Raw genomic sequence first — 22,217 nt, 5'->3', positions numbered from 1 at the left:
CGGGGCGGGCCTTCTTCTCCAGGGGCGGGACTGCGTGCTGACGCCACACGCCGGGGCGGGATCAAGAGTTTGGTGCCCCGGAGTGGGGTGTCGGCGCCTCATTCGGGTGGAGCCGAGCCGGGGACAGGTAAGCGCGCGCTGCCGCTGGGCCTGGGCTGGTGCGGGAGGACCCGCGCCCTCGGGCAGGAGGCGGGGGGCGTGGCAGAGGGCGAGGGCGCCGCAGCCTCGTTGTCGCAGGCGCCGCGGTGACAGGGAGTGAAGCCGGATGGAGCAGAGCTGACGGCGGGAGGTGGGCGGGACGGGGCCTGATGGACGACCATGGCAGCCAATGGGACGGCGAGGGCCGTCTGACGGGCGGAGATTGGCGGGCGCTGGCGCGCGCAGACGTCGCGGGGGGCGCGCAGTAGCGCGCTATTGGCTGTGTGGGGCGTGGGGCGGGCCTCGCGGCGGATGTGAGGGAACGGGCGCGGCGGCCAGGGTGACCCCCAAGGTCGGGGAGGCGTCACACGGGAGTCGCCCGGCGCCGTCCTCTGCCGGCTCGGAAGGGTGGCGCGCCCTTGATGGAGCGGCTGCGGGCCGCGGGCCGTGGGGCCTGCTCCGCCCGCCGCCTCCCTGGCTGCGCGCCCCGGGAGACGCCCTTGAGAAGACCGAGGGCAGCACCCCGAGGACTCAGTATCCCTCCGGACTCAGTACTCCCCCCCCCGTACCCCACTTTCTCCTTACGGTCCTGGGGAGACGCCCTTGAGCACACCACCCGCAGCACCCCACGGACTTAGTACCTCTTCGGACTCAGGACTACTCTTTACTCCTTCACCCTGTGGTCCTGGGGGGATAACCTTGAGGGCAGCACCCCCAGGACTTAGTACCTCTCCAGACTCAGTACTACTCTTTACCACTTCTTCACCCTGTGGTCCTGGGGGGACAACCTTGAGCATTCAACCTGCAGCACCCCCAGGACTAAGTCCCTCTCCGGACTCAGTACTGCTCTTTACCATTCCTTCACCCTGTGGTCCTGGGGGGACAACCTTGAGCACACCACCTGCAGCACCCCAAGGACTTAGTACCTCTCCAGACTCAGTACTACTCTTTACCACTCCTTCACCCTGTGATCCAGGGGGGACGACCTTGAGCATACAACCTTCAGCACCCCAAGGACTCAGTACCTCCTCTCTTCCCTGTGGTCATGGGGGATCGCCCTTGCACACACCACCAACAGGACCCCAAGGACTCAATACTCCTGGACTCAGTACTCCGTACTCCTCCTTCATCCTTTGGTCCCAGGGGGACATTCTTGAGTACACCACCCACAGTGCCCCAAGGACTCAGTCCTCCTCCAGACTCAGTACGTCTTACTCCTTCTCCCTGCAGCCCTGGGGAGATGCCCTGGAGCACACCACCCGCAACACCGTGGGGACTCAGCACCCATCCAGACCCAGTACTCCTTTCCCTCTTCCCTGTGATCTTGGGTATATGCCCTTGAACTCACCATCTGTAGGACCCCAGAGACTTAATACCCATTCTTCTCTCTGTGGTCCTGGACACCACCCAGACTCAGTACTCCTCCCTAGCCCTCCTTCTCCCAGACGTCCTGGGAGGATGCCTTTGAGCACACCAAACCCAGAGCCCCTTGGACTGTCTACTTCTCCAGACTCAGTACTTCTTACCCCTCCTTCTCCCAGTGGTCCTGGAGGGATGCCCTTGAGCACAACACCCACAGCGCCCTGTGGACTGTCTACTCCTCTAGACTCAGTATTCCTCCTTACTCGTCCTTCTCCCAGTGGTCCTGGGGGGACGCCCTTGCGCACACCACCCACAGCACCCCATGGACTGTCTACTCCTCCAGACTCAGTACCCTTCCTTACTCCTCCTCCCAGACGTCCTAGGAGGATGCCTTTGAGAACACCACCCACAGAGCGGCATGGACTGTCTATTCCCCCTGACTCAGTACTCCCGCTTACCCCTCCTCCCAGGGGTCCTAGGGGGATGCCCTTGAGCACACCACCCACAGAGCCCCTTGGACTGTCTACTCTGCCAGACTCAGTACTCCTTACCCCTCCTCCCAGTGGTCCTGGGGGACGTCCTTGAGCACACCACCTACAGAGCCCCATGGACGTCTACTCCAGACTCAGTACTACTCCTTACTCCTCCTTCTCTCAGATGTTCTAGGAGGACACTTTTGAGCACACCACCCACAGAGTGGCGTGGACTGTCTACTCCCCCAGACTCACTACTCCTCTTTACCCCTCCTCCCAGTGGTCCTGGGGGTACACCCTTGAGCACAGCACCCATAGTGCCCTGTGGACTACTTCTCCAGGCTCAGTACTCCTCCTTACCCCTCCTCCCAGTGGTCCTGGGGGGATGCCCTTGAGCACACCACCCACAGCGCCCTGTGGACTGTCCTCTTCTCCAATCTTGGTACTCCTCCTTATTCCTCATCCTCCCACTGGTCCTGGGGGGACGCCCTCAAGCACACCACCTGCGGCATACCATGGAATCAGTACCCATCTTTTTCCCTTACCTCATACCCATTCTTCTCCTTGCAGTCCTGGGGTGATACCTTTGAGCACACCACCCATACCGCCCTGGGCACTCATTACCTCTCCAGACTCAGTACTCCACCTTACCCATCCTTACTCTGTTCCTGGGGAGACACCTTTAAACACAGCATCCACAGCACCACATGGATCCCCTGCTCCCCCAGACTCTGTACTCCTTCTTACTTCTTCTTCTCCCTGTAGTCCCGGGGGGGACACCTTTGAACACACCACCCCGGAGATTCAGTACACCTTTGGACTCAGTACTCCTCCTTACCCATCCTCCCTGTGGTCCTGGGGAGACACCCTTGAGGAGACCACCCACTGTACCCCATTGGCTCCATACCCCTCCTCCTCCCTGTGGTCCTGGAGAGACACCTTTTAGCACACCAACTGCACCACCCTAGGGACTCAGTACTGCTGTAGACTCAGTACTCCTCCTTACCCATCTTTTTCCCTGCAGTCCTGGGGAGATGCCCTTCAGCACACCACCTGCACCATCCCAGGGACTTAGTACCCATCCTTCTCCCTGTGGTCCTAGGGAGACACCCTTGAGCAGACCACCCACAGCACCCCATAGACTCTGTACCCATTCTTCTTCCTTTTGTCCTGGAGGGATGCCCTTGAGTACACCACTTGCAGCAGCCCATGAACTCACTACCTCTCCAGACCCAGTATTTCTCTGTATTCATTCTCTCTCTGGTGCTGGGGGGATACTCTTGAGCACACCATCTGTAGCACCTAGGGTACTTAGTATGCCTTCAGATTTAGTATTTCTCTGTATCCATCCTTCTGTCTGTTCTCCTAGGGAGACATCCTTGAGTGGACCACCCATAGCACCCTAGGGACTCACTAGGCTCAGTACTCCTTTCTGTCCATCTTTCTCCATGCACTCCTGGGGTGACACCCTTGAGCACACCCCATGTACTTAGTTCCCTTCCAGACTCGGTACCCAACCTTACCCATTTTTCTCCTTGTGCTCCTGGAGTGATACCCTTGAATGTACCACCTACAGCACCCTGTGGACTAAGTACCCTTCCAGACTCAGTATCCGCTTTACTCATCCTCCCTGTGTGCCTGGGGAGACAACCTTGAATGCACCACCTGCAGTACTCCAGACTCAGGACCTCTCTGGACTGAGGACTTCACCTTACCCGTTCTTCTCCCTGTGGTCCTGGGGAGACACCTTTGAATGGACCACCAATAGCATCCTGTGGACTCAGTATCCCTCCAGACTCAATACTTCTCCTTACTCGTTCTCCCTGCACTCCTGGGGGGATGCCCTTGAGCACATCACCCACAGTACCCCATGGACTCAGTACCCATCCTTCTCCCTGGGATCCCTTGAGCAGACAACCCACAGCACCCTGTGGACTCAGTACTTCTCCAGACTAAGTACTTTGTATTCATCCTTCTCCCTGTGGTCCTGGGGAGACGCCTTTGAGCAGACCACCCTCAGTATTCCATGGGCTTGATACTCCTCCAGACTCAGTACCCCACCTCATATATCCTTCAACCTGCGCTTTTGAGGAGATGCCCTTGAGTGGGCCACCCACAGCCTTTCATGGACTCAGTTCCCCTCCAGACTGAGTACCCTCCCTTACCCATCCCTCTCTTTCCGTTCCTGGGGGGACACCCTTGAGCAGACCACCCACAGCAGCCCATGCTCAGTACCCATTCAGACTCAGTATCCTGCATACTCATCTTTCTCCCTGCGCTCTGGGGAAGACACTTGAGCAGAGGATCCACAGCACCCTGTGAACTCAGTACTCCTCTGCACCCAGTACCCCACCTTACCCATCCTTCCTGCGCTCCCAGGGGGACACCCTTGAGCATATTTAATCTCCACAGCACTCTGTGTACTTGGTACCCCTCCGTAACCTGGACCCTGCCATATCCATTCTTCTCCCTGCACTCCTAGGGTGATAACCTTAAAAATATTTAATGTTCAGATCATGCTGTGTATTCAGTACTCTTCTGGACTCAGCACCCTGCCTCACCCATCCTTCTCCCTGAGGTCCTGGGGTGATGTGCTTAAGTATACCACCATGCAGCACCTGTGTACTCAGTACCCCTCCATCCTCAGCACCCCATGTACCCATCCTCTCTGCACTCTTGGAGTGACGCCCCTAAGCATATTTAGCCTCCACAGCACTTTGTGTACTTAGTGCTTCTCCGTACTCAGTCCCCCACGATTCCCATCCTTCTCCTTGACGCTTCTGGAGAGACGCCCTTGAGCAGACCACCCTGCATCACCCACCATACTTGTCCTTTTTCTGGAGTTTGGATGGCCTGTGATGAGATGAGGCACATTTCTTGTAGTAGCACACCACTAGTGTACCTCTTCTGCCTCACAGAGCTGCCAGACAGAAGTGTAAGTTGTGTTTCAAGACTCAGTAGAATCTGGGGGCATTGGCGTTGGTGATGTAGGGGTGAGCATAGCTGCCTTCCAAAATGCAGTAGAGAAGTGGTAGTTGCAGAATAGAGGACAGATGAATCCAAGGCCTGAGGAGTGCCCTCTGTTTTGGTTTCTGTGTGCCGTGTCCTGCAGTCCTGTACTGTGAAGCAGGGACTGGAGGCATACTTCCAGGCTCACTGCTCCAAGCAGCTTCAGGACCAGTGACCTGGAATGAAGCCTTGTTCATGGCAGGACAGTGTGACAGTCAAACTACAGTGTTTTCATGTGGACATGCTTTATGTGAAAGTACGCAGTACAGTTCTAGCTTTGCAAATTAGCCAAGGACTGGATCTTGGAAAGCTGGAGAAAGATTAGAGTTTCCTATAATTGAGAGCACTTTCCACATTTCAGTTTTTTTCCTTTGCAAAACTTTTGAGATACAACTCGTGTGCTGTGCCATTCACTCATTTAAAATGTACAATTAGGGCAGCCCCAGTGGCTCAGTGGTTTAGCGCCACCTTCGGCCCAGGACCTGATCCTGGAGACCCGGGATCGAGTCCCATGTCGGGCTCCCTGCATGGAACCTGCTTCTCCTTCTGCCAGTGTCTCTGCCTCTCTCTCTCTCTCTCTCTCTCTCTCTCTCTCTCTGCCTGTCATGAATAAATAAATAAAATCATTAAAAAGTAAAATAAAATAAAATAAAAAGTACAATTAGGTTGCCTGAGTGGCTCACTAGGTAAAGCATCTGCCTTCAGCTCAGGTCATGATCCCAGAGTCCTGGGATCTAGCCCCGCATCTGGCTCCCTGCTCCGTGGGGTGCCTGCTACTCCCTCTCCCTCTGCCTGCTGCTCCTCTGTTTGGACTTTGTCAAAATAATAAATAAAATATTCTTTATTTTTTTTAATATTCTTTAAAAAATAGAATACACAAAGGATTTGTAGGGTATTCACACTTATACAGCCATTGCCACAGTTCAGTTACTTTTAAAAACTAATTTCAGGGATCCCTGGGTGGCGCAGCGGTTTGGCGCCTGCCTTTGGCCCAGGGCGTGGTCCTGGAGACCCGGGATCGAATCCCACATCGGGCTCCCGGTGCATGGAGCCTGCTTCTCCCTCTGCCTGTGTCTCTGCCTCTCTCTCTCTCTCTCTGTGACTATCATAAATAAAAAATATATATATATAAGTTTCATGGTTTTTTGTTGCACATGTAAATCTGACTCTTCTTGAGTTAATTTCCGTATAAGGTATTAAGTTAGTTTGAGATGTGTTTGTTTTGTTTTGAAAGGAGGTTGCCAATGAATATCCAGCCTATGCTATTTGTTGAAAAGACTATTCTTCCTCCATTGAATTGCTTTGCAGTTTTGTCCAAAATCAGTTGTGTTTGTATGGGTCTATTTCAGAGTTCTCTATTCTGTTACTAGAATTTTTGTTCATCTTACCATCAATACCACACAATCTTGATTACTGCAACTACATAATTTTGAAGTCAAGTAGGTTGGTTCTTCCTACTTTATTCTCTCTTTTCAAAATTGTTTTAGCTAATCTAGTTCCTTTGCCTTCTCCTAAAAATTTTAGAGTAATTTTAACCTCTATCTACAAAAAATAAGTTATTGGAGTTTTGATAAGAATTGTATTATACTTAATAGTGAAAGGGAATATAAGGGAAGGGAGAAGAAATGTGTGGGAAATATCAGAAAGGGAGACAGAACATAAAGACTCCTAACTCTGGGAAATGAACTAGGGGTGGTGGAAGGGGAGGAGGGCGGGGGGTGGGGGTGAATGGGTGACGGGCACTGAAGGAGACACTTGACGGGATGAGCACTGGGTGTTATTCTGTATGTTGGTAAATCGAACACCAATAAAAATTAATTTATTAAAAAATAAAATAAAAGAATTGTATTATACTGGTATATCAGTTTGGTGATAATATCTTGACCATGTTCAGTGTTCCAATCTATGAACACAATATGTTTCTCCACTTATTTAGATTTTTAAATTTTTTCATCAGTGTTTTGTAGTTTTCAGCCTACCTGCACATGTTTTGTTGGACTTAAAACTAAATATTTCTTTTTAAAGTTTTTCGGCTTTCATGTGTTTGGTAATAGCATATAGAAATACTGTTGATTTTTATATGTTTATCTTGTATTCTCTGACCTGCTGAATTCATTTATTCTGTGAGGAGTTTTGTAGATTCCTTGAGGTTTTATATAAAGACAATCATGTCATCTGCAGAGAGAAGTAGTAGAAGTACTTTCCTTTCTTAATCTCTGACCTGTAGGCTTTTCAGTTCCTTTTCTTGCCTTTTTGTTCTGGCAACAATTCTCAGTACTGTGTTGAATAGTAGACATGAGAGTAGACATCCTAATGTTGCTGCCAGTTTTAGAAAGAAGTCTCTTTTTCAGTCTCTTTTTTCAATCTCTTTAGTATGTTAGCGGGATGTTTTTGTGGTGCTCTGTATCAAGTCGACATCCCTCTCTACTCCTAGCTTTCTGAGGGTTTTTATCATGAGTGGGTGTTGAATTTTGTCAAATGCTTTGTCAGCATCTATTGATATGATCATGTGATTTTTCTTCTCTAGCTTGTCAATATGGTGGATTACATTGTTGTTGTTTTTTCTTGAGTAGTGAACAAGCCTTGCCTCCCTGGAATAAATTTCACTAAAGTATAATTGTGTCTGTGTATTGCTTAATTCTATTTGCTGAATTTTTGTTGTTGTTGTTTTTGAATTGGTGTCTTATATTTTCTGGAATAGTTTGTGTAGGATTGGAATTAATCTTTAAACATATGGTATGATTCCCTAGTGAAATCATCTGCGCCTGAAAATTACTTTTTGAGATTTTAATTGCATATTAAATTTCTTTAATAGTTGTGAAATTATAAAGTTACCTATTTCAAGTTGGGTCAGTTGTGACAGTTTGTACTTCTGTTGAGTTCCTCTATATCCTTGTTCATCTTACATCTAGCTGCTCTATCCCTCGTTGAAAGAGGGCACTTGAAGTCTCCAACTATAATTGTGAGTTTCTCTTTTCCCTTTTATTAGTTTGGTTAATATATTTTGCACTTACATTGTTTGATATATATCCAGGATTAGTATTATCTTCTTAGTGGATTGATCTATTATCATTATATAATGTCTCTGTCTTGTATTTTTTTTTTGCTATTGTGTCTACTTTATCTGATAATACTGCACTTTTGCTTTTCTTTGATTAATGTTTGCATGATATGTAATTTTTCACCTTTTGGCTTTCAGTCTTTATCATTTTGTTGGAATTGAGTTTCCTATAGATTTGCATATAGTTGGATCCTTTTTTATCCACTTTGCCAATCTCTGTTTTCTATTTGGTATATTTAGATCCTTTATACTTAAATGATTGTTTATATTAGGAGTTAAATTTCTTTGTTTTCTGTTTTTGTTGTCTTTTTCATGACTTCTTACAGAGTATTTGAACATATGTTAAAACCTTTTATTTATATATAGTGATTTTGAGTATGCGTCTTTGAATAGCCTTTTTAGTGGTTGTGTATAATAGTATGTGTATATATGTGTATGTGATTTATTATAGTTTATTGGTGTCATCATTATATCAGTTCGAGGGAAGTGTAACCATACCTCCATTTACATCTCTTTATCCTCCCTCATTTATCTTAAATATTATCTCTACATATGTTTAGAACCATATCAAACATTTGCAATTTTTGCTTCATCTATCACACATAATTAGAAGATTCAAGAGGAGAAGGAAATATTTACCCATTTTTATTCCTCTTTATTTCATGATGTTATAAGATTCCTTATTTTATCATTTCATTTCTGTTCAGAGAATTTCATTTAGCCATTTATTTAAGGAAAGTCTGCTGGAGGCATATTCTGTTAGTTTTTCTTCATCTTTTCATTCCCAAAGGCTATTTTCATTGGATTCTGGGTTCACAGTGATGCCTTCAGCACTTGGAAGAGTGTCCTGCCACTTTCTCTTGGCCTCCAGTTTCTGGTGAGAGATATGCCCTTCAAATTGTTTGTCTGTAGTTTTCAGGTTTGATTATGGAGTGCCTTACAGTGGGTTTCTTTGGGTTTATTCTTTTATGGGGTTCACTAAGTTTCTCAAATCTGTAGGTTTTTGTCATTTGCCAAATGGGAGAAGGTTTTGCCATTATTTCTTTGAATAGTTTCTCAGCTCCTACCTCTTCCTTTTTCTCTTGAGATTCTTTTTTTTTTTTTTTAAAGATTTTATTTATTTATTCACGAGAGACACACAGAGAGGCAGAGACATAGGCAGAGGGAGAAGCAGGCTCCAGGCAGGGAGCCTGATGCAGGACTTGATCCTGGGACTCCAGGACCATGCCCTGGGCCAAGGCAGGCACTAAACTGCTGAGCCACCCAGGGATCCTCTTCTCTTGAGATTCTTTTTTTTTTTTTTTTAAAGATTTTATTTACTTATTCATGACAGACACACAGAGAGGCAGAGACACAGGCAGAGGGAGAAGCGGGCTCCATGCAGGGAGCCCGACGCGGGACTCAATCCCGGGGCCCCAGGATTACACCCTGGGCTGAAGGCGGCGCTAAACCGCTGGGCCACCCGGGCTGCCCTTCTCTTGAGATTCTGATGACATTTTCACATCATTGATAACATGGCATTCATATTCATCATGAAATCTTGTGTTACGGTCCCATGTGTCATTTTTCTTTTCAGTGTGTACTCCCTGTTGTTCAACTTTGATAATTTTTTTGTTCTATCTTTGTTCGCTGAGTTTTTTCTTTCCTTTTCATTCTGCAGTTTAGCCCATCCATCAATTTTATTTTGGTGGTTGTATTTTTCAGCTCTGAATTTCCATTTGGTTCTTTTTTATGTCCTTCATTTCTTTGTTTAGGTTTTTTTTTTTTTAAGATTTATTTATTTATTCATGAGAGACACAGTCTGAGAGAGGCAGAGACATAGAGGGAGAAGCAGGCTCCTCTGGGACTCCTGGGTGGCTCAATAGTTGAGCATCTGCCTTCGGTTCAGGGAGTGATCCTGGAGTCCTGGGATTGAGTCCCACATCGGGCTCCCTGCGTGGAGCCTGCTTCTCCCTCTGCCTGTGTCTCTGCTTCTCTCTCTGTGTGTGTCTCTCATGAATAAATAGATAAAATCTTTTTTAAAAAAGAGAGAGCAGGGGCAGCTCCGGGGCGCAGTGGTTTAGCACTGCCTGCAGCCCAGGGTGTGATCCTGGAGACCCAGGATCGAGTCCCACGTCAGGCTCCCTGCATGGAGCCTGCTTCTCCCTCTGCCTGTGTCTCTGCCTCTCCCTCTTTCTCTCTCTCTCTCTCTGAATAAATAAATAAAAAAAAGAGAGAGGAAGAGAGAGCAGCAGGCTCCTCGCAGGGAGCCTGATGACAGGACTTGATACCGGATTCAGGGATCACGACCCGAGCCGAAGGCAGGTGCCCAACCACTGAGCCACCCAGAAATCCCTTTGTTAAGGTTTTTAAAAAAAAATTTTTTTTTTACTTGTTTGCGAGCATGTTCATAGTTGCTCAAGGATGCATTTTGAAGCTGGCTCCTTTAAACTTTTTGCTAGATAATTCTTACATTTCTGCCTTCTTCATGCCTATAGATTGTCCTTGTTTGTTTGTTTTGATTGAGATCATACTGGTTCTTGATGTGGTGAGTGATCTTTGGTTAGGTCTTGGACATTTTGCGTGTTACATTGAGACTCTGAATCTTAAATACCTGAACACAGCAGAATAGGCTTTTGCTGACGCTGCTGGAGGTCAGCAGGTGCTGCCTGGTTATACTGGGCAGGGGTGAAATCCAGGCTCTCCACCCAGCCTCCTTGGTATCTGTGGGGAGGGACTCCTTGGTATTGCTGTGTGGGCATAAGTTCTCCATTAAGCCTTTGTGATTCAGCCCTGCCGGGGAGGGGAACGGTACCACCCTGTTACTGCTGGGCACAGTGGAATGCCAGCTTCCTCCTGGCTTCCACTGAGCTTGTGGGTGTCCCCTGCGGGGATGTAAGTCCCTGATCTTCTCTGACACCACCATTTGGGGTAGAGGTGGGCCACAGTGTTTTCTGTGGGGTTGGCTGCAGGCTACAATAGAGCAATTATTGTCCAAAAATGTTCTCTCTTGCTCTGCAACCCATTCCTGGTCCTTTAACCAGAGATCAGGCTTTGTTTGCAGCTTTGTCTATGTTAGCATGTCTGGTTACCAGTTTCTTTGGTACCTAGTCTGGAATATATGAAGCAGAAAGAAAATCGAGGACTTGATGGTGTGTCTTTTTGGTCCCCAGATGTCTTCCCAGTCTGCCTCCTCTCACTCCACCTTTCTGTCTTTTTTTTGGTTTGAATGCAACGTCTTATTTCTTTAGTTGCATTTAGTGGGAAACAGGAGTCCTGTATGTGCCTTTGGGTTTTTCCTAAGATTTATTTATTTTAGGGGGAGGAGCAGAGGGAGCAGAAAAGAGAAACCCCAAGCAGACCCCGCACTGGGTGCAGATCCTGATATGGGGCTCAATCTCACGACCCTGAAATCATGGCCTGAGAGGAAACTGAGAGTCAGGTGCTTAACTGACTGAGCCACCCAGGCACCCCTTGTATGTGCCTTTAAACTTTTTAGTAAATACTGACAGATGGCCTTCTTTCTATAAATACTTCATAATTTATACCCTGATTAACACCCTTGAAGAATACCTGTGTAGCTATGCCCCCGAGCACAGTCACAGTCTGGGCAAGGATGGGTCAGCCTCAGACCTACGCACTGAAGCTTGCTGGGGGTTCTGACTTTGAGGTGGAAGTCCCTCCCAGTAATCTGGTCAGCTACCCACTCCACATTAATTTATGTTTAGTTTTACCTAAGCCTTTTAAGAACTATCATTAATTGGTCTTTTTCTCCTGCTGGTGAGTAGTAATTCATTCATCATAGAACACTCGCAAAGCCTTCAAAGTGCTTTCATATTTGTACCATAATCACAAGAAGTGAGAGGAGGGAGCAGGAGTGATTGTTGCCTTCACTTTCTGGCAAAAGAACCTGAACATGGAGCCAGTGACTTGTCTGGGGCTCAGGCAGGAACTTAGAGTCACTCTGCCTGTTTGCCCTGCACTTAACCATCCTTTCTACCTAGTAATGGCAAAATACTTCTGCAGTTTGAAAGTGATCCTCACTACCTGCCTTTCCTTCAGTATATGCTTGATGAGGCGTCACAAGTGAAAGACATGGAATTCTTCGAGATTCTCAGCCAGTAAGGGGAGAGCTCCTACTCGTGCTTTCTCTGTCCGTGTTTTTGTATCACTACCAGAAGTACCGTAACTGCAGCCATGGAAGTAACAGCTATAGGTATGTAGCAAATATTGCTTTCTTGGTTCGTCCCAAGAATCTCAATGAGTCTGAAACCGTAAAAGAAAAAGAGAAAGAAGAATGTCTTCCAGATGAGTTGTTGTTCTTTTGAAATGGTTGTCAGGCAACAAACACATACTGGAAACAGTCACTCTGTTCCTCAGACTCATTTCCTGAGGAGCTGCCTCGGCTGTTTTTGCTAGACCCTGCCTGTGTACTTGCACCTCTGCCTCACTGATGTGACCTTGATAGCATCAGGAGGCAGTTTATCTAGCATTCTGTGTATGGGGAGGTGGCCTTGGGTAAAGTGCGTGCCCAACTTGGGAAGGGCCAGGCACAGATAAAGTCTCATTTTATGTCAGCATATAGTTTCCTAAGGGCAGTATACCAAATCCTTAATAACAAATTTTGCCTTGGTTTCTGCTAATTTAAGTGTACTTTTTCTGAAATGTACGGATCTATACCTGTATCTACATGAAATTAACAGGTTACAAATAGTGTCATTTGTGTACTTTACTGATGCAAATAGTATTCACTTTTATTTTTTTAGATTTTATTTAGATTCACTTTTATTTTTTCTGAGACTTTATTTTTAAACAACTTCTTTGATACAATTCACATACGATACAATTCACCCACTTAAATTTCACAATTGGGTGTTTCCCCAGTAGACTAGAGGGTTGTGCAGCAGTCATCATAATCTGGGCATCTCCATCCTCCTCCAAAGAAAATCCACACCCATTCATAGACATGTGTCCTCTCCTCTCTGCTCCCAGCCCCTCACAGCTACCAATAGGCTCTGTAGAGATTGACCTGTTCTGAATATTTTATGTGAGTGTAATCATATAACCTGTTGTTTTTTGTGGATGGCATTCTTCACTTAACACTCTGAAGGTTCATCTGTGTCACGGCCCGCATCCATATTGCATCCTTTTTTATTATCAAGGACCGTCACATTGTATGGCTATTATAGCACCTTCCGTACACCTTCCATCAGTTGAAGGACGTCTGGGCTGTTGCCATGTTTTGGCAGTGATGGAAAATGCTACTGTGAACATTTACATACAAAGGTTTACATAGACATAGGTTGTCATTTCTCTTGGTCATGTACCTAGGAGTGGAATTGCTGAGTCATACGGCAGCTCTGTGTTTAACCCCATGTTCCCCGGCGGCCGCACCAGCTTGCATTCCGACCAGCAGTACCTGAGGGCTCTGGTTTCTCTACGGCCTCCACAGCACCTGTTTTCTCTTTGATCATGTCTAGTCTCGTGGGCATCAAGTGATATCTTACCATTTCGATTTGAAGTTCCGGAATTAATAATGATTTTGAATGTCTTTTAACATGTTTGTTGGCCATTTGAGTATATTCTTGGGAAAAACGTCTACTCATGTCCTATGGTGGTTGTTTGATTTGGTTATTTTTCTCTTTACTGTTGACTTAGAAGACAGTTTTTAAGTGTATTCAATCATGTGATTTGTAAATGTTTTTCCTATTCAGTGTTTGTGTTTTTCTTGATGGTGTCTGTGATGATGCACAAAGGTTCCCATTTGTTCATTTGTTTGTACTTCTGGTACTCTTCGCTGAGTCAGGACGACAAAGATTTACAACATTGTAACTCAGGAGGTATAAAAGTTACGAGTATTACAGTTTTTTAGCTCTTGCATTTAGGTCTCTGTTCCATTTTGAGTTAACTTTCTATATGGTTTGAGATAGGGGTTCAATTTCATGCTCTTATCTGTGTACTGTGTTTGTCCCAACACCATCTGTTGAAAAGTGTACTCTCTGGCACCTTTGTCAAATGGAAATATTCATCCAAACCAGAGTCAGAACACTTGGACTTTTGGGATAACCCAGAGTTTTCATGAAAGTGAACAATTAAATGTCTGTCCCGAACGATGCACTATTCTCACAGTGACTCCGGAATTGGAAGGACAGAATCTGGTTCTTCCACATCTGGAATGGTAAACCTAGTGTCTGCTCGGAGCTGTCAGAGCATGAACATCCTGGGGTGGAGCCGCCTGTTGACGAGCAGTCTTTCTGACGAGTCATCTAAAGGGAAGTTTGACAGTCGCCATCTATCCTGGTGACCATCTGGGCAGCCCTAAGCTGTGTGTCACACTCAGTGATTGCACAGCAGCTAGATAACATGGGTCATTTGCAGTGTCATGTTGGAAGGACCACTTTTGGCAGAACAGAAGAAATGAGCAGTTTTGTGGTTGTCAGTGTGGTACCTGTGTCACTGGGCATCACAGCTGCTGAATAATAACAGTTAGTGGAGGTGAAACTACGGTGTCCCGGGAGGAGAGCCCAATGCAGAGACCGTGGCGTGGCTCAGGAGGCCCAGATGACGGTGACGCTGGAGGGAGGCACAGGTGGTTTCCTCTGTGCCTCCATATTAAAGTGATGGTGGTGGTGTTTGCAGCCGCGCAGTGGAGAGACGCCTGGGGAGGGACAGGGCAGGTGGCCATGACTCCAAGGTGGAGACAGCACAGGCTGAGATCACCTTCTGTGGCCACATTTGAGACTTGCAGCCTGCCCGTCTTGACCCTGTAAGGGGCAAATTTTCATTTATTGTTTAGTTGGTTTTCAGAGCACCTGCTCTGCTTTTTCCTTTTGTTGGCCTGTCCTTTCCAAGCAGCAGGGCAGGCAGGCACCCTGCCCTGTGTCTGAGACCTTGTGTGTGTATTCTTAGCATGTCTGGGCCAAAAGGAACAGTTCCTGTAAACAGTACACAGAGGGGCAGCCGGGTGGCTCAGCAGTTTAGCACTGCCTTCGGCCTGGGGCCTGATCCCGGAGACCAGAGATCGAGTCCCACGTCGGGCTCCCTGCAGGGAGCCTGCTTCTCCCTCTGCCTGTGTCTGTGCCTCTCTCTCTGTGTGTCTCTCATGAATAGATAAATAAAATCTTTTTTTTTTAAAGTTTTGAGAGTTTATTTTTTTTATTTTTATTTTATTTATTTATGATAGGCACACAGTGAGAGAGAGAGAGGCAGAGACACAGGCAGAGGGAGAAGCAGGCTCCATGCACTGGGAGCCCGATGTGGGACTCGATCCCAGGTCTCCAGGATCGCGCCCTGGACCAAAGGCAGGCGCTAAACCGCTGCGCCACCCAGGGATCCCGATAAATAAAATCTTAAAAGAAAAAAAAACAACAACAAGCTGTACACAGGGTAGTTTATACAACAGTTACTTTGGGGGAATTCTCAGCACGTTTCAAGGCTTAGATCTCCTTCAGGTAGATGTGGAAGTGGGTGTGATTCCAGCCAGGGTGCCTGCTTTGAGGCACAAGTGTGAGCAAGGTGTTAGGTCAGCGCACACGGCAGCTCAGGGCAGAGGGCTGTGGTGTAAGCCCTGCACCCCTCCTGGGGTCCCTGGGCAGCCAGGATTCTCAGGGAAGGGGAGCAGTGCAGTGTCCGTATTACTCTGGACATGGGCCCTGCCCACGGGCACACATGGCTGGAAGTGGTTCGAGATACTCTGGGAGCAGTCTGAACTCTTGCATGGTCTGGTGGCCGCAGCTGCTGCTTTTATAACTTGGCTGTGTTTGATAGAGGTATGTGTTATATTTAGTAGAATTATGACTATCGGGCACAAGGTCCACTCAGCTCAGAAGCAAATGAGTGCCCCTCCCCCTGCACATTCCCTTTCTTCTTGCCCTGGCCTCTCCCTTCCTCTCCAGAACTGGAAGCCGGGCTTTGCCTCCTGGCCCTGCCAACCTTAGGGACTTTCTCTCAAGAAAGGAACTCCAGCCAGGAAAGTGGTCTGCAAACAGAAGGGCCGGCGCCCGCCTCCTGCAGGTTTTCAGGGTTCATGTGGAGTCCCAGCGTGTCGCGGGGCAAGTAGACATTCCTGTCACGACCTGTGCGTGGACTTGCCTTCAGAGCCTTGGTTCGAGCACCTCCCCGCCCCGCAGGCCCCCCTGAACTCCACAGGGCTTGTGAAGTGTGGCCATGCGTGCGGTGGTGTCGGAGCCCGGCTGCCCACACTCTCTGCACTCTCTGCCTCGCTCCTCGCTCTTTCTCTGGGCTCCTTTGCGCTTCCCCCCTACCTGTGATTCCTTCTGATTCTTCGGTTTAGGCTGCCTCCTCCTGCCACGACTAGATCCTTCCTCGAGGCCTGAACACCGCAGCCTTCCCAGTGCTCTGCTTCCAGAGGTTTCCTTGGCACTTTGGTGCCTCTCCAGTAGTCAGTGCTTTCTCCGTAGTGTTGTTTATATATTTGTTTTCTCTTCTGCGTGATGATAAATTCTTTGGGCGTGAACAAGATACTTAGCAGTTTCTCTAGGTTCCAGAACACCATGAGTCCAGTAGGTGCGCAGTAGTTTCAGGATAGGTTAAAAATGTCTTTCGCACTAAATTGCCCCTATTGTCTTTTCTATCCCTGTGCGTACTCAAGCAGACTTGAAGTGTCCCATGCTTCTCATTGGCATCACATCCCTCCAGTGAGGTGGAAGCTGTGTCCTCGAGCATGGGCCACGAACGTAGAAGACGGGTTTGGGGTGACCTGCACACGCTGTTTTGCTCTCTGCCCGTGCTCACAGCCACAAGCGTCTCCGCCAGCCTCGGTCTGCACGGATTTTCCCCGTCTGATAGAATGCCCTTGCTAACTTTTCTTCTTTTTTGTGCAGACAGTCGTGAGAGACGTCAGGACAAGAATGTTTCACTTAAGGACTTGTGCTGCTAAGTTGAGGCCGTTGACGGCCTCCCAGACTGTGAAGACATTTTCACAAAACAGACCAGCAGCAGCTAGGACGTTGGGGCAGATTCGCTGCTTTACCTCCCCCGTTGCTGCTGAGCCCTTCCTCAGCGGGACTAGTTCCAACTATGTGGAAGAAATGTACTATGCTTGGTTGGAAAACCCCAAAAGTGTACACAAGGTAAGGCTCCCAGGAGGGGATGTCTTCATGTGTTTGGAGTCTTGGCCTGGTGTTGGCTGGCCGTCCAGGTAAGTACCTGTGTCCTGAGGAACCTTCTGGAAGGCGGGCCGGCCAACAGGCGGCGAAAACCCCACCTGGCGGAGTCCTTTGCATCAGCAGGCAGCTTGGCTGTCAGCCAGGCCCAACAGTGACCGCCTCTGTGGAGGAGCACTCCCCTCTCATTGGACATGCTGCACACTTGAGACCCTCACCCTGGAACAGAAGGCCTGTTTGACCTGCAGGGGTCGGGCACCCTGAAGAGGCTCAGGCACCACTGCTAGCCACCCCCCCAAGGATGCCATGGGGTACAGACGCCCAAGACGGGAAGGAAACAGAAGCCACATCCCTACAGGCTGCTCCTCCAACACTCCATCCCCTCATCCTGAGAAGGCCTTATAATGATCGCATGCAAATGCTGTGTAATTGGCATTTTTGAGCAGTATGCTCATGTTTTATCTCCTGTGTTTGAAAATGAATTCTGCGCAGGCTTCTCTGTAACTCATCTCTGTCACCTGTAAGGCAGCCCGTCGAGAATCCCTGTGTACACGTGTTTGCTTGATATAGGGCATGCCCAGTGATGGCCGAACTTCTTCATAGAATTCTGGCCAGTGATATTTATGGGTTTTGATGGTTGTTCCTGGTTCTCGGCCTCCTTGCAGGAACTGGAGGGTGGGTCCCCAAGTTGCAATGTGTACCCCGTTTGCAGACCGTGGGAGGCTTGCCTGAGACCGTACGTGTGAGGTGCGTGACACTTACGGTTGGATACGTTCGTGTGACTGCCAGAGCCACTGGCCCCGTTTTGTCCTGATCTGAGCCTCATTGCTTGGCAGAGGAGGATATCCAGCTGGGTGCTTCCCCATTCCCTTGGCAACCTGAGGGCCACATGGCTCTCTGAGCAGGTGAGACCTGGTTTCCTGTGAGAGTAGATGTTTCCCTGACCTGTAAACCCTAGTTTCCTGTGAGAGTAGATCTTTCCCTGACCAGAGGCATCCTGCAAGTGGCCCTGCCTAGATGCTGGCCATCAGAAGCTCTGAAGACAGGCACTGCGCTGGGCACTCTGAAATAAAGCTAGCCAGAGGCTGTGGGTTCACTCTGTCCTCTCATGCCCAGGCCTATCCCCTGGCCTTCCTCTCCCCAAACATGACCTCTTTGTGGAACCAACCACATCTGAAGTTACAACCACGCCTTGTACGCACAGTGCCAGGAGCGTCTGTGCCAGTGGGTGGCAGTGGGGAAGTGCCCTGTGACTCTGGTGCAGAACTCAGAAAAGGGGCTAACACTGTCACCATGGCTCCTGCCAGAAACTTTTCAAGGAGGCTTTTATGGGGACCTGATCGTAAACCGTGGTACATAAGTGGGGCCGATTTCCTTGAAAAGTTTTTTTTCCTATTCACTAGGCTTAGTACTGTTGTTATTATTAGCATTCATATTAGTATCGTTATTCTTCTTTGGAGGAGAATCCAAGACGCAGTGCATGTACTGTGGACCATAGGGGAGGGTCATCTGACTTCATTCCCACTCCTGGGGAGGACAGCACAGTGACAGGTCCACTGACAGGCCAGGTACCGCAGGCCAGGGAGGAATCCAGGGTGGGGACTGGTCCATGGGTTCTGCTGGTCTGTCCGAACACCCCAAAGGGATGCTACCAAGCAGATGTGCAGGATCTCACAGAGCGACTTGCTGGTTTAATATGGGAATCCATGACAGTTGACCTCTTTGGGACAGATTTTATGTGCTTGTGTCTGTTACTGGGATTCTCCAGGGGACATCGCATCTTCTACAGAGGGGCGGGGTGGCATAAATCAGTGGGCGTGCCCCTGGTCCGAAGTCCCAGCCACGGGGAATCAACTGCCTCTCCAAATTGGGATAGGCCTCATACCTGACATGTCCGTGTTTTTTCAGAGACGCAATTTTTCAGAGACACAATCCAGAGCTTGTGTCAGATTTCAGAGGTATCTGGGACTCAGGGAAGTCCTTCAAAATAATTGACTTTATTAAGAATGCTTCCTTTGTGGTCATGTTTTAGAACACATAGTTCAAGCAGAAATGAAAAACTAGCTTTGGAGATTGAGATCAATTGGTGTTTCGATCCCCCAGGTGGGTGTGGGTGTGTGGTGTGGGCTCCTGGCCCCTAGTGCTGGTCCTGTCCCTTCTCTCCACCACCGGCATAGAACTTGTTCACATCCGGCAGAAACAGAACAAAATTTAGCGTCTCTCTGCCCTGCCCTGTTGCGCTCAGCTTTCCAATTACTTTTTATGATATTTTCAAACATAGAGTAGAGAGGAGGGTCTACAGTGAGCCTCTGTGAGGAGACCCACATCCAACCTCCACAGCACTCTGCAGCTTGCCAGTTCTCAAAAACCTCTTCCTGCCCCACTCTTTTTTGCTTGGTAGTTTTTTCAGGGTGAGGGCCCAGAGGAATATATCAAACCAAGTGTGCATCATTTCGGTACAACTCTGATGAACGGGAAGGTTTCCTTCACCACACCTGATGAAGGTAACAAAGTGACTCTGTACCATCTACTTCTCAGCCTCTGCCAGCTGTGGTTACCGTAAAGCATAGATCCTTGTTTTTAAAGACCACTTCTATCTTTTTAAATGTTTGATGGTGAAAATTGTTTGTGGTAAAGTAATTGAGCAGTTCAGAGCTGCAAGCCCCTCTGGCTCCTGGCGCCCAGGTTGGCCACTGCAGGTGTCCCCTCCCCATCATCACCTGCCATCTTAAACGTCTTGTCAGGCACAGCTCAGTGCTGGACCCCCGTAGGGACCCTCAGCTGGTGGCTGTGGTGTCAACACGAGAAGCCTCCCTCCGTAGGGTCTCCTTAGGTTGTGTTGGAAACAAATCAGGTGGTGGCGTCTCATTTTCATTTACATCTTAGAAACACTTAGAGTCAAAGCCAGATTGCCCTGCCGGTGTTTAGGATAGATGGGCGTTGGGCACTGCTGGGCCTCATGTGTGCGCAGAGACACGCACCCACCCGCGGGCTGAGCGTGGCAGCAGCCCCGCTGGGGAGGACCCAGGAGTTGGAGGGAGGGCCGTCTCTGCCATCCTCCAGCCTCAGAGCTCACTTCCCCTGCCAGGCCTTCACAGTGGCCTCAGCCCAGTTCTTAAATACTGTCTTCCACCTCTCCTTCAACACACCCATTTTTTTATGCCATCCATGGGTCATTCCACATTCAGTCCCTCCTCCAGGGGCTTGGCTGTGCCACCCTCCTGGCCAGGGCAGCTCTGTGTCTTCCTTCAGTGCCTCTGAGACACAATCCTGTCGTTTTATGTAAGAGAACCAGATAGGTAGAGCAAAAAACAAACGGTCCCCAATTCATCGTGGCACATGCCTTTTCACCCTGCAGTTTTGAAAGTGCCCTGGCTGTGCTTGGAGACCCTGTGCCAGCCTCAGGGGAGAGACACACCTAGGTTGTAGGTCTGTGGGGTGCCTTGTGGGATTTCTGTGATGTTGAGCAGCAGTGACATTGGCCCTCGATGACACTCGGCTCCCGACCTCAGAAGGCACCTCAACCACAGTGACTTCGGAGTACCTTCTGGGGTCTTCCCTTGCACAGTTTGGGTAGGGAGATAAAAGGAGATAAGATGAGCATGTCAGAAGAGCACCAGGACTGTCCTGTGGGAGCACGGTGGCCAGGGGCTGCTGGGGGAGGTGCTGGCCCAGTGTCCTTGTGAGTGCAGGCTGGCCCGCCACCTCAGGCCTGAGTGATGAGTGAAGCACCGAGTGGTCTGAAGGTCTGGGGGCTCTTGGTTCTGGCTCCGCCACCCTCAGGGCTTGGAAAGGAGGCCCCTCCTTTAAGTGATTGTGACTCCCAGACTCGGATACTCTTGGAATCTGCAAGGGCTGTGCTGCAGGCCAGGGACTGGGCTGCCAACCTTGGTCTTGGGCCCTACCTAGGAGTGGCGGTCACTGTCTGTGGACTCCACGGGGAGAGCTGAGGCAGCGTTCCTTTGCTCGTGGGCGGGGGGCTGCTGATATTTTGCTTGCACGCTCTTACAGGGAGAAGTTAGCAGAGGTCGTCTGCAGACATGTCCTCACCTGTGCTGTGCTTTGAGCGCAGCAGCATCACTCAGAGCTTAAGTTCCCTTGGTTTCTGTGACTGAGGGATACCCCAGCAGGAACCCCCAATTTTAGCCATTTCCAGTGTAAACGGTTCCCAGGTAACTGGTCAGGCAGGCACAGACCCCAGTGCACTGCCTGGCCCTGCCCCCCAGAGCCTCATGGCGGCACCTTGGGGCAGGCACATCAGTGTCTTCAGGGAAGGCTGGCAGCCAGCAGGTGGCATGAATAGGGCACATCAGGCGGGTGTGGGGGCTGTCCGCGCAGCTTTTACATGAGCGGGGACATGGGACACACAGCAACATGCGGTGGCTGGGCTGCTGTGCACAGTAACCTGGCTGCTGAGGAGACAGTGCAGAGCTGCCAGCATGCCTTCCACGGCAGAAGAGCCTGTGTGCGGGGAGTGGGATGAGGAGGACAGGAGCCCCACAGCAGCACCTGGTGGCCACCCTCAGCCTGAGGAGCCACTGCCCGTCCATCAGGTTGGCTGAATTAGCCTGAATCAGCCACTGCGTTTCAGGATGGCAGCTAGTCACTTGTTGCCCCGACTTTCACATTGGCAGCAGTTAAGAAACATTGCTAATATGGGGACTTAAACAACACGCTTGTTTGTCAGGGTGCTGGGATCCGACCCAGACCCAGGGTCAGTAGTTCATCAGCCCTGGGCTGGCCTTTCAGCCCAGGGTTTGGTCCATTCCAGAGGCTGCCTCACCCACTCCCCCAGCTGGTTTTAGGTCAGGGTGCTTGGCAGGGCACCAGCAGAGAGCGGTGGTGGCATTGGGTGACACAGTGTGCTGGACCAAGGTGTGTGGAGCAGGTGGGCAGAGCCCAGGTGGAGCAGCATCTGGAGGGGCCTTTGGGCAAGAGGAAATGGTGTCAGCCCAGAGGCATGGGATTGGGTGGCTAGAGTCACCATCAGTAACCCCGGGATTGAGTGTTGATTCCCAGCTTCTGGAAGAAATCCAAGTGTCCTGTGGCTGCTTTTCAAAGCATAAGAAG

At 49.3% G+C, this 22,217-nt stretch overlaps 1 protein-coding gene across 2 annotated transcripts in view; it reads left to right on the top strand.

The window, feature by feature from the left end:
• The first annotated feature begins 33 nt into the window (after positions 1-33).
• OGDH (oxoglutarate dehydrogenase) overlaps positions 34-22,217 on the top strand; it is a 71,451-nt gene continuing 49,267 nt past the window's right edge. For both annotated transcript variants that reach the window (XM_055335484.1, XM_055335485.1), the window contains exons 1-2: positions 34-127; positions 16,866-17,114. In XM_055335484.1, coding sequence (XP_055191459.1) covers positions 16,893-17,114 — 222 coding nt within the window. In that variant the 5' untranslated portion in view covers positions 34-127; positions 16,866-16,892. The remainder of the gene's footprint in view (positions 128-16,865; positions 17,115-22,217) is intronic.

This window comes from Nyctereutes procyonoides, unplaced genomic scaffold, assembly GCF_905146905.1.
Source record: "Nyctereutes procyonoides isolate TBG_1078 unplaced genomic scaffold, NYPRO_anot_genome, whole genome shotgun sequence".
Taxonomy (NCBI): domain Eukaryota; kingdom Metazoa; phylum Chordata; class Mammalia; order Carnivora; family Canidae; genus Nyctereutes; species Nyctereutes procyonoides.
Note: the sequence above shows the minus strand (reverse complement) of the source record. Positions and strands in the feature narration are given on the sequence as shown.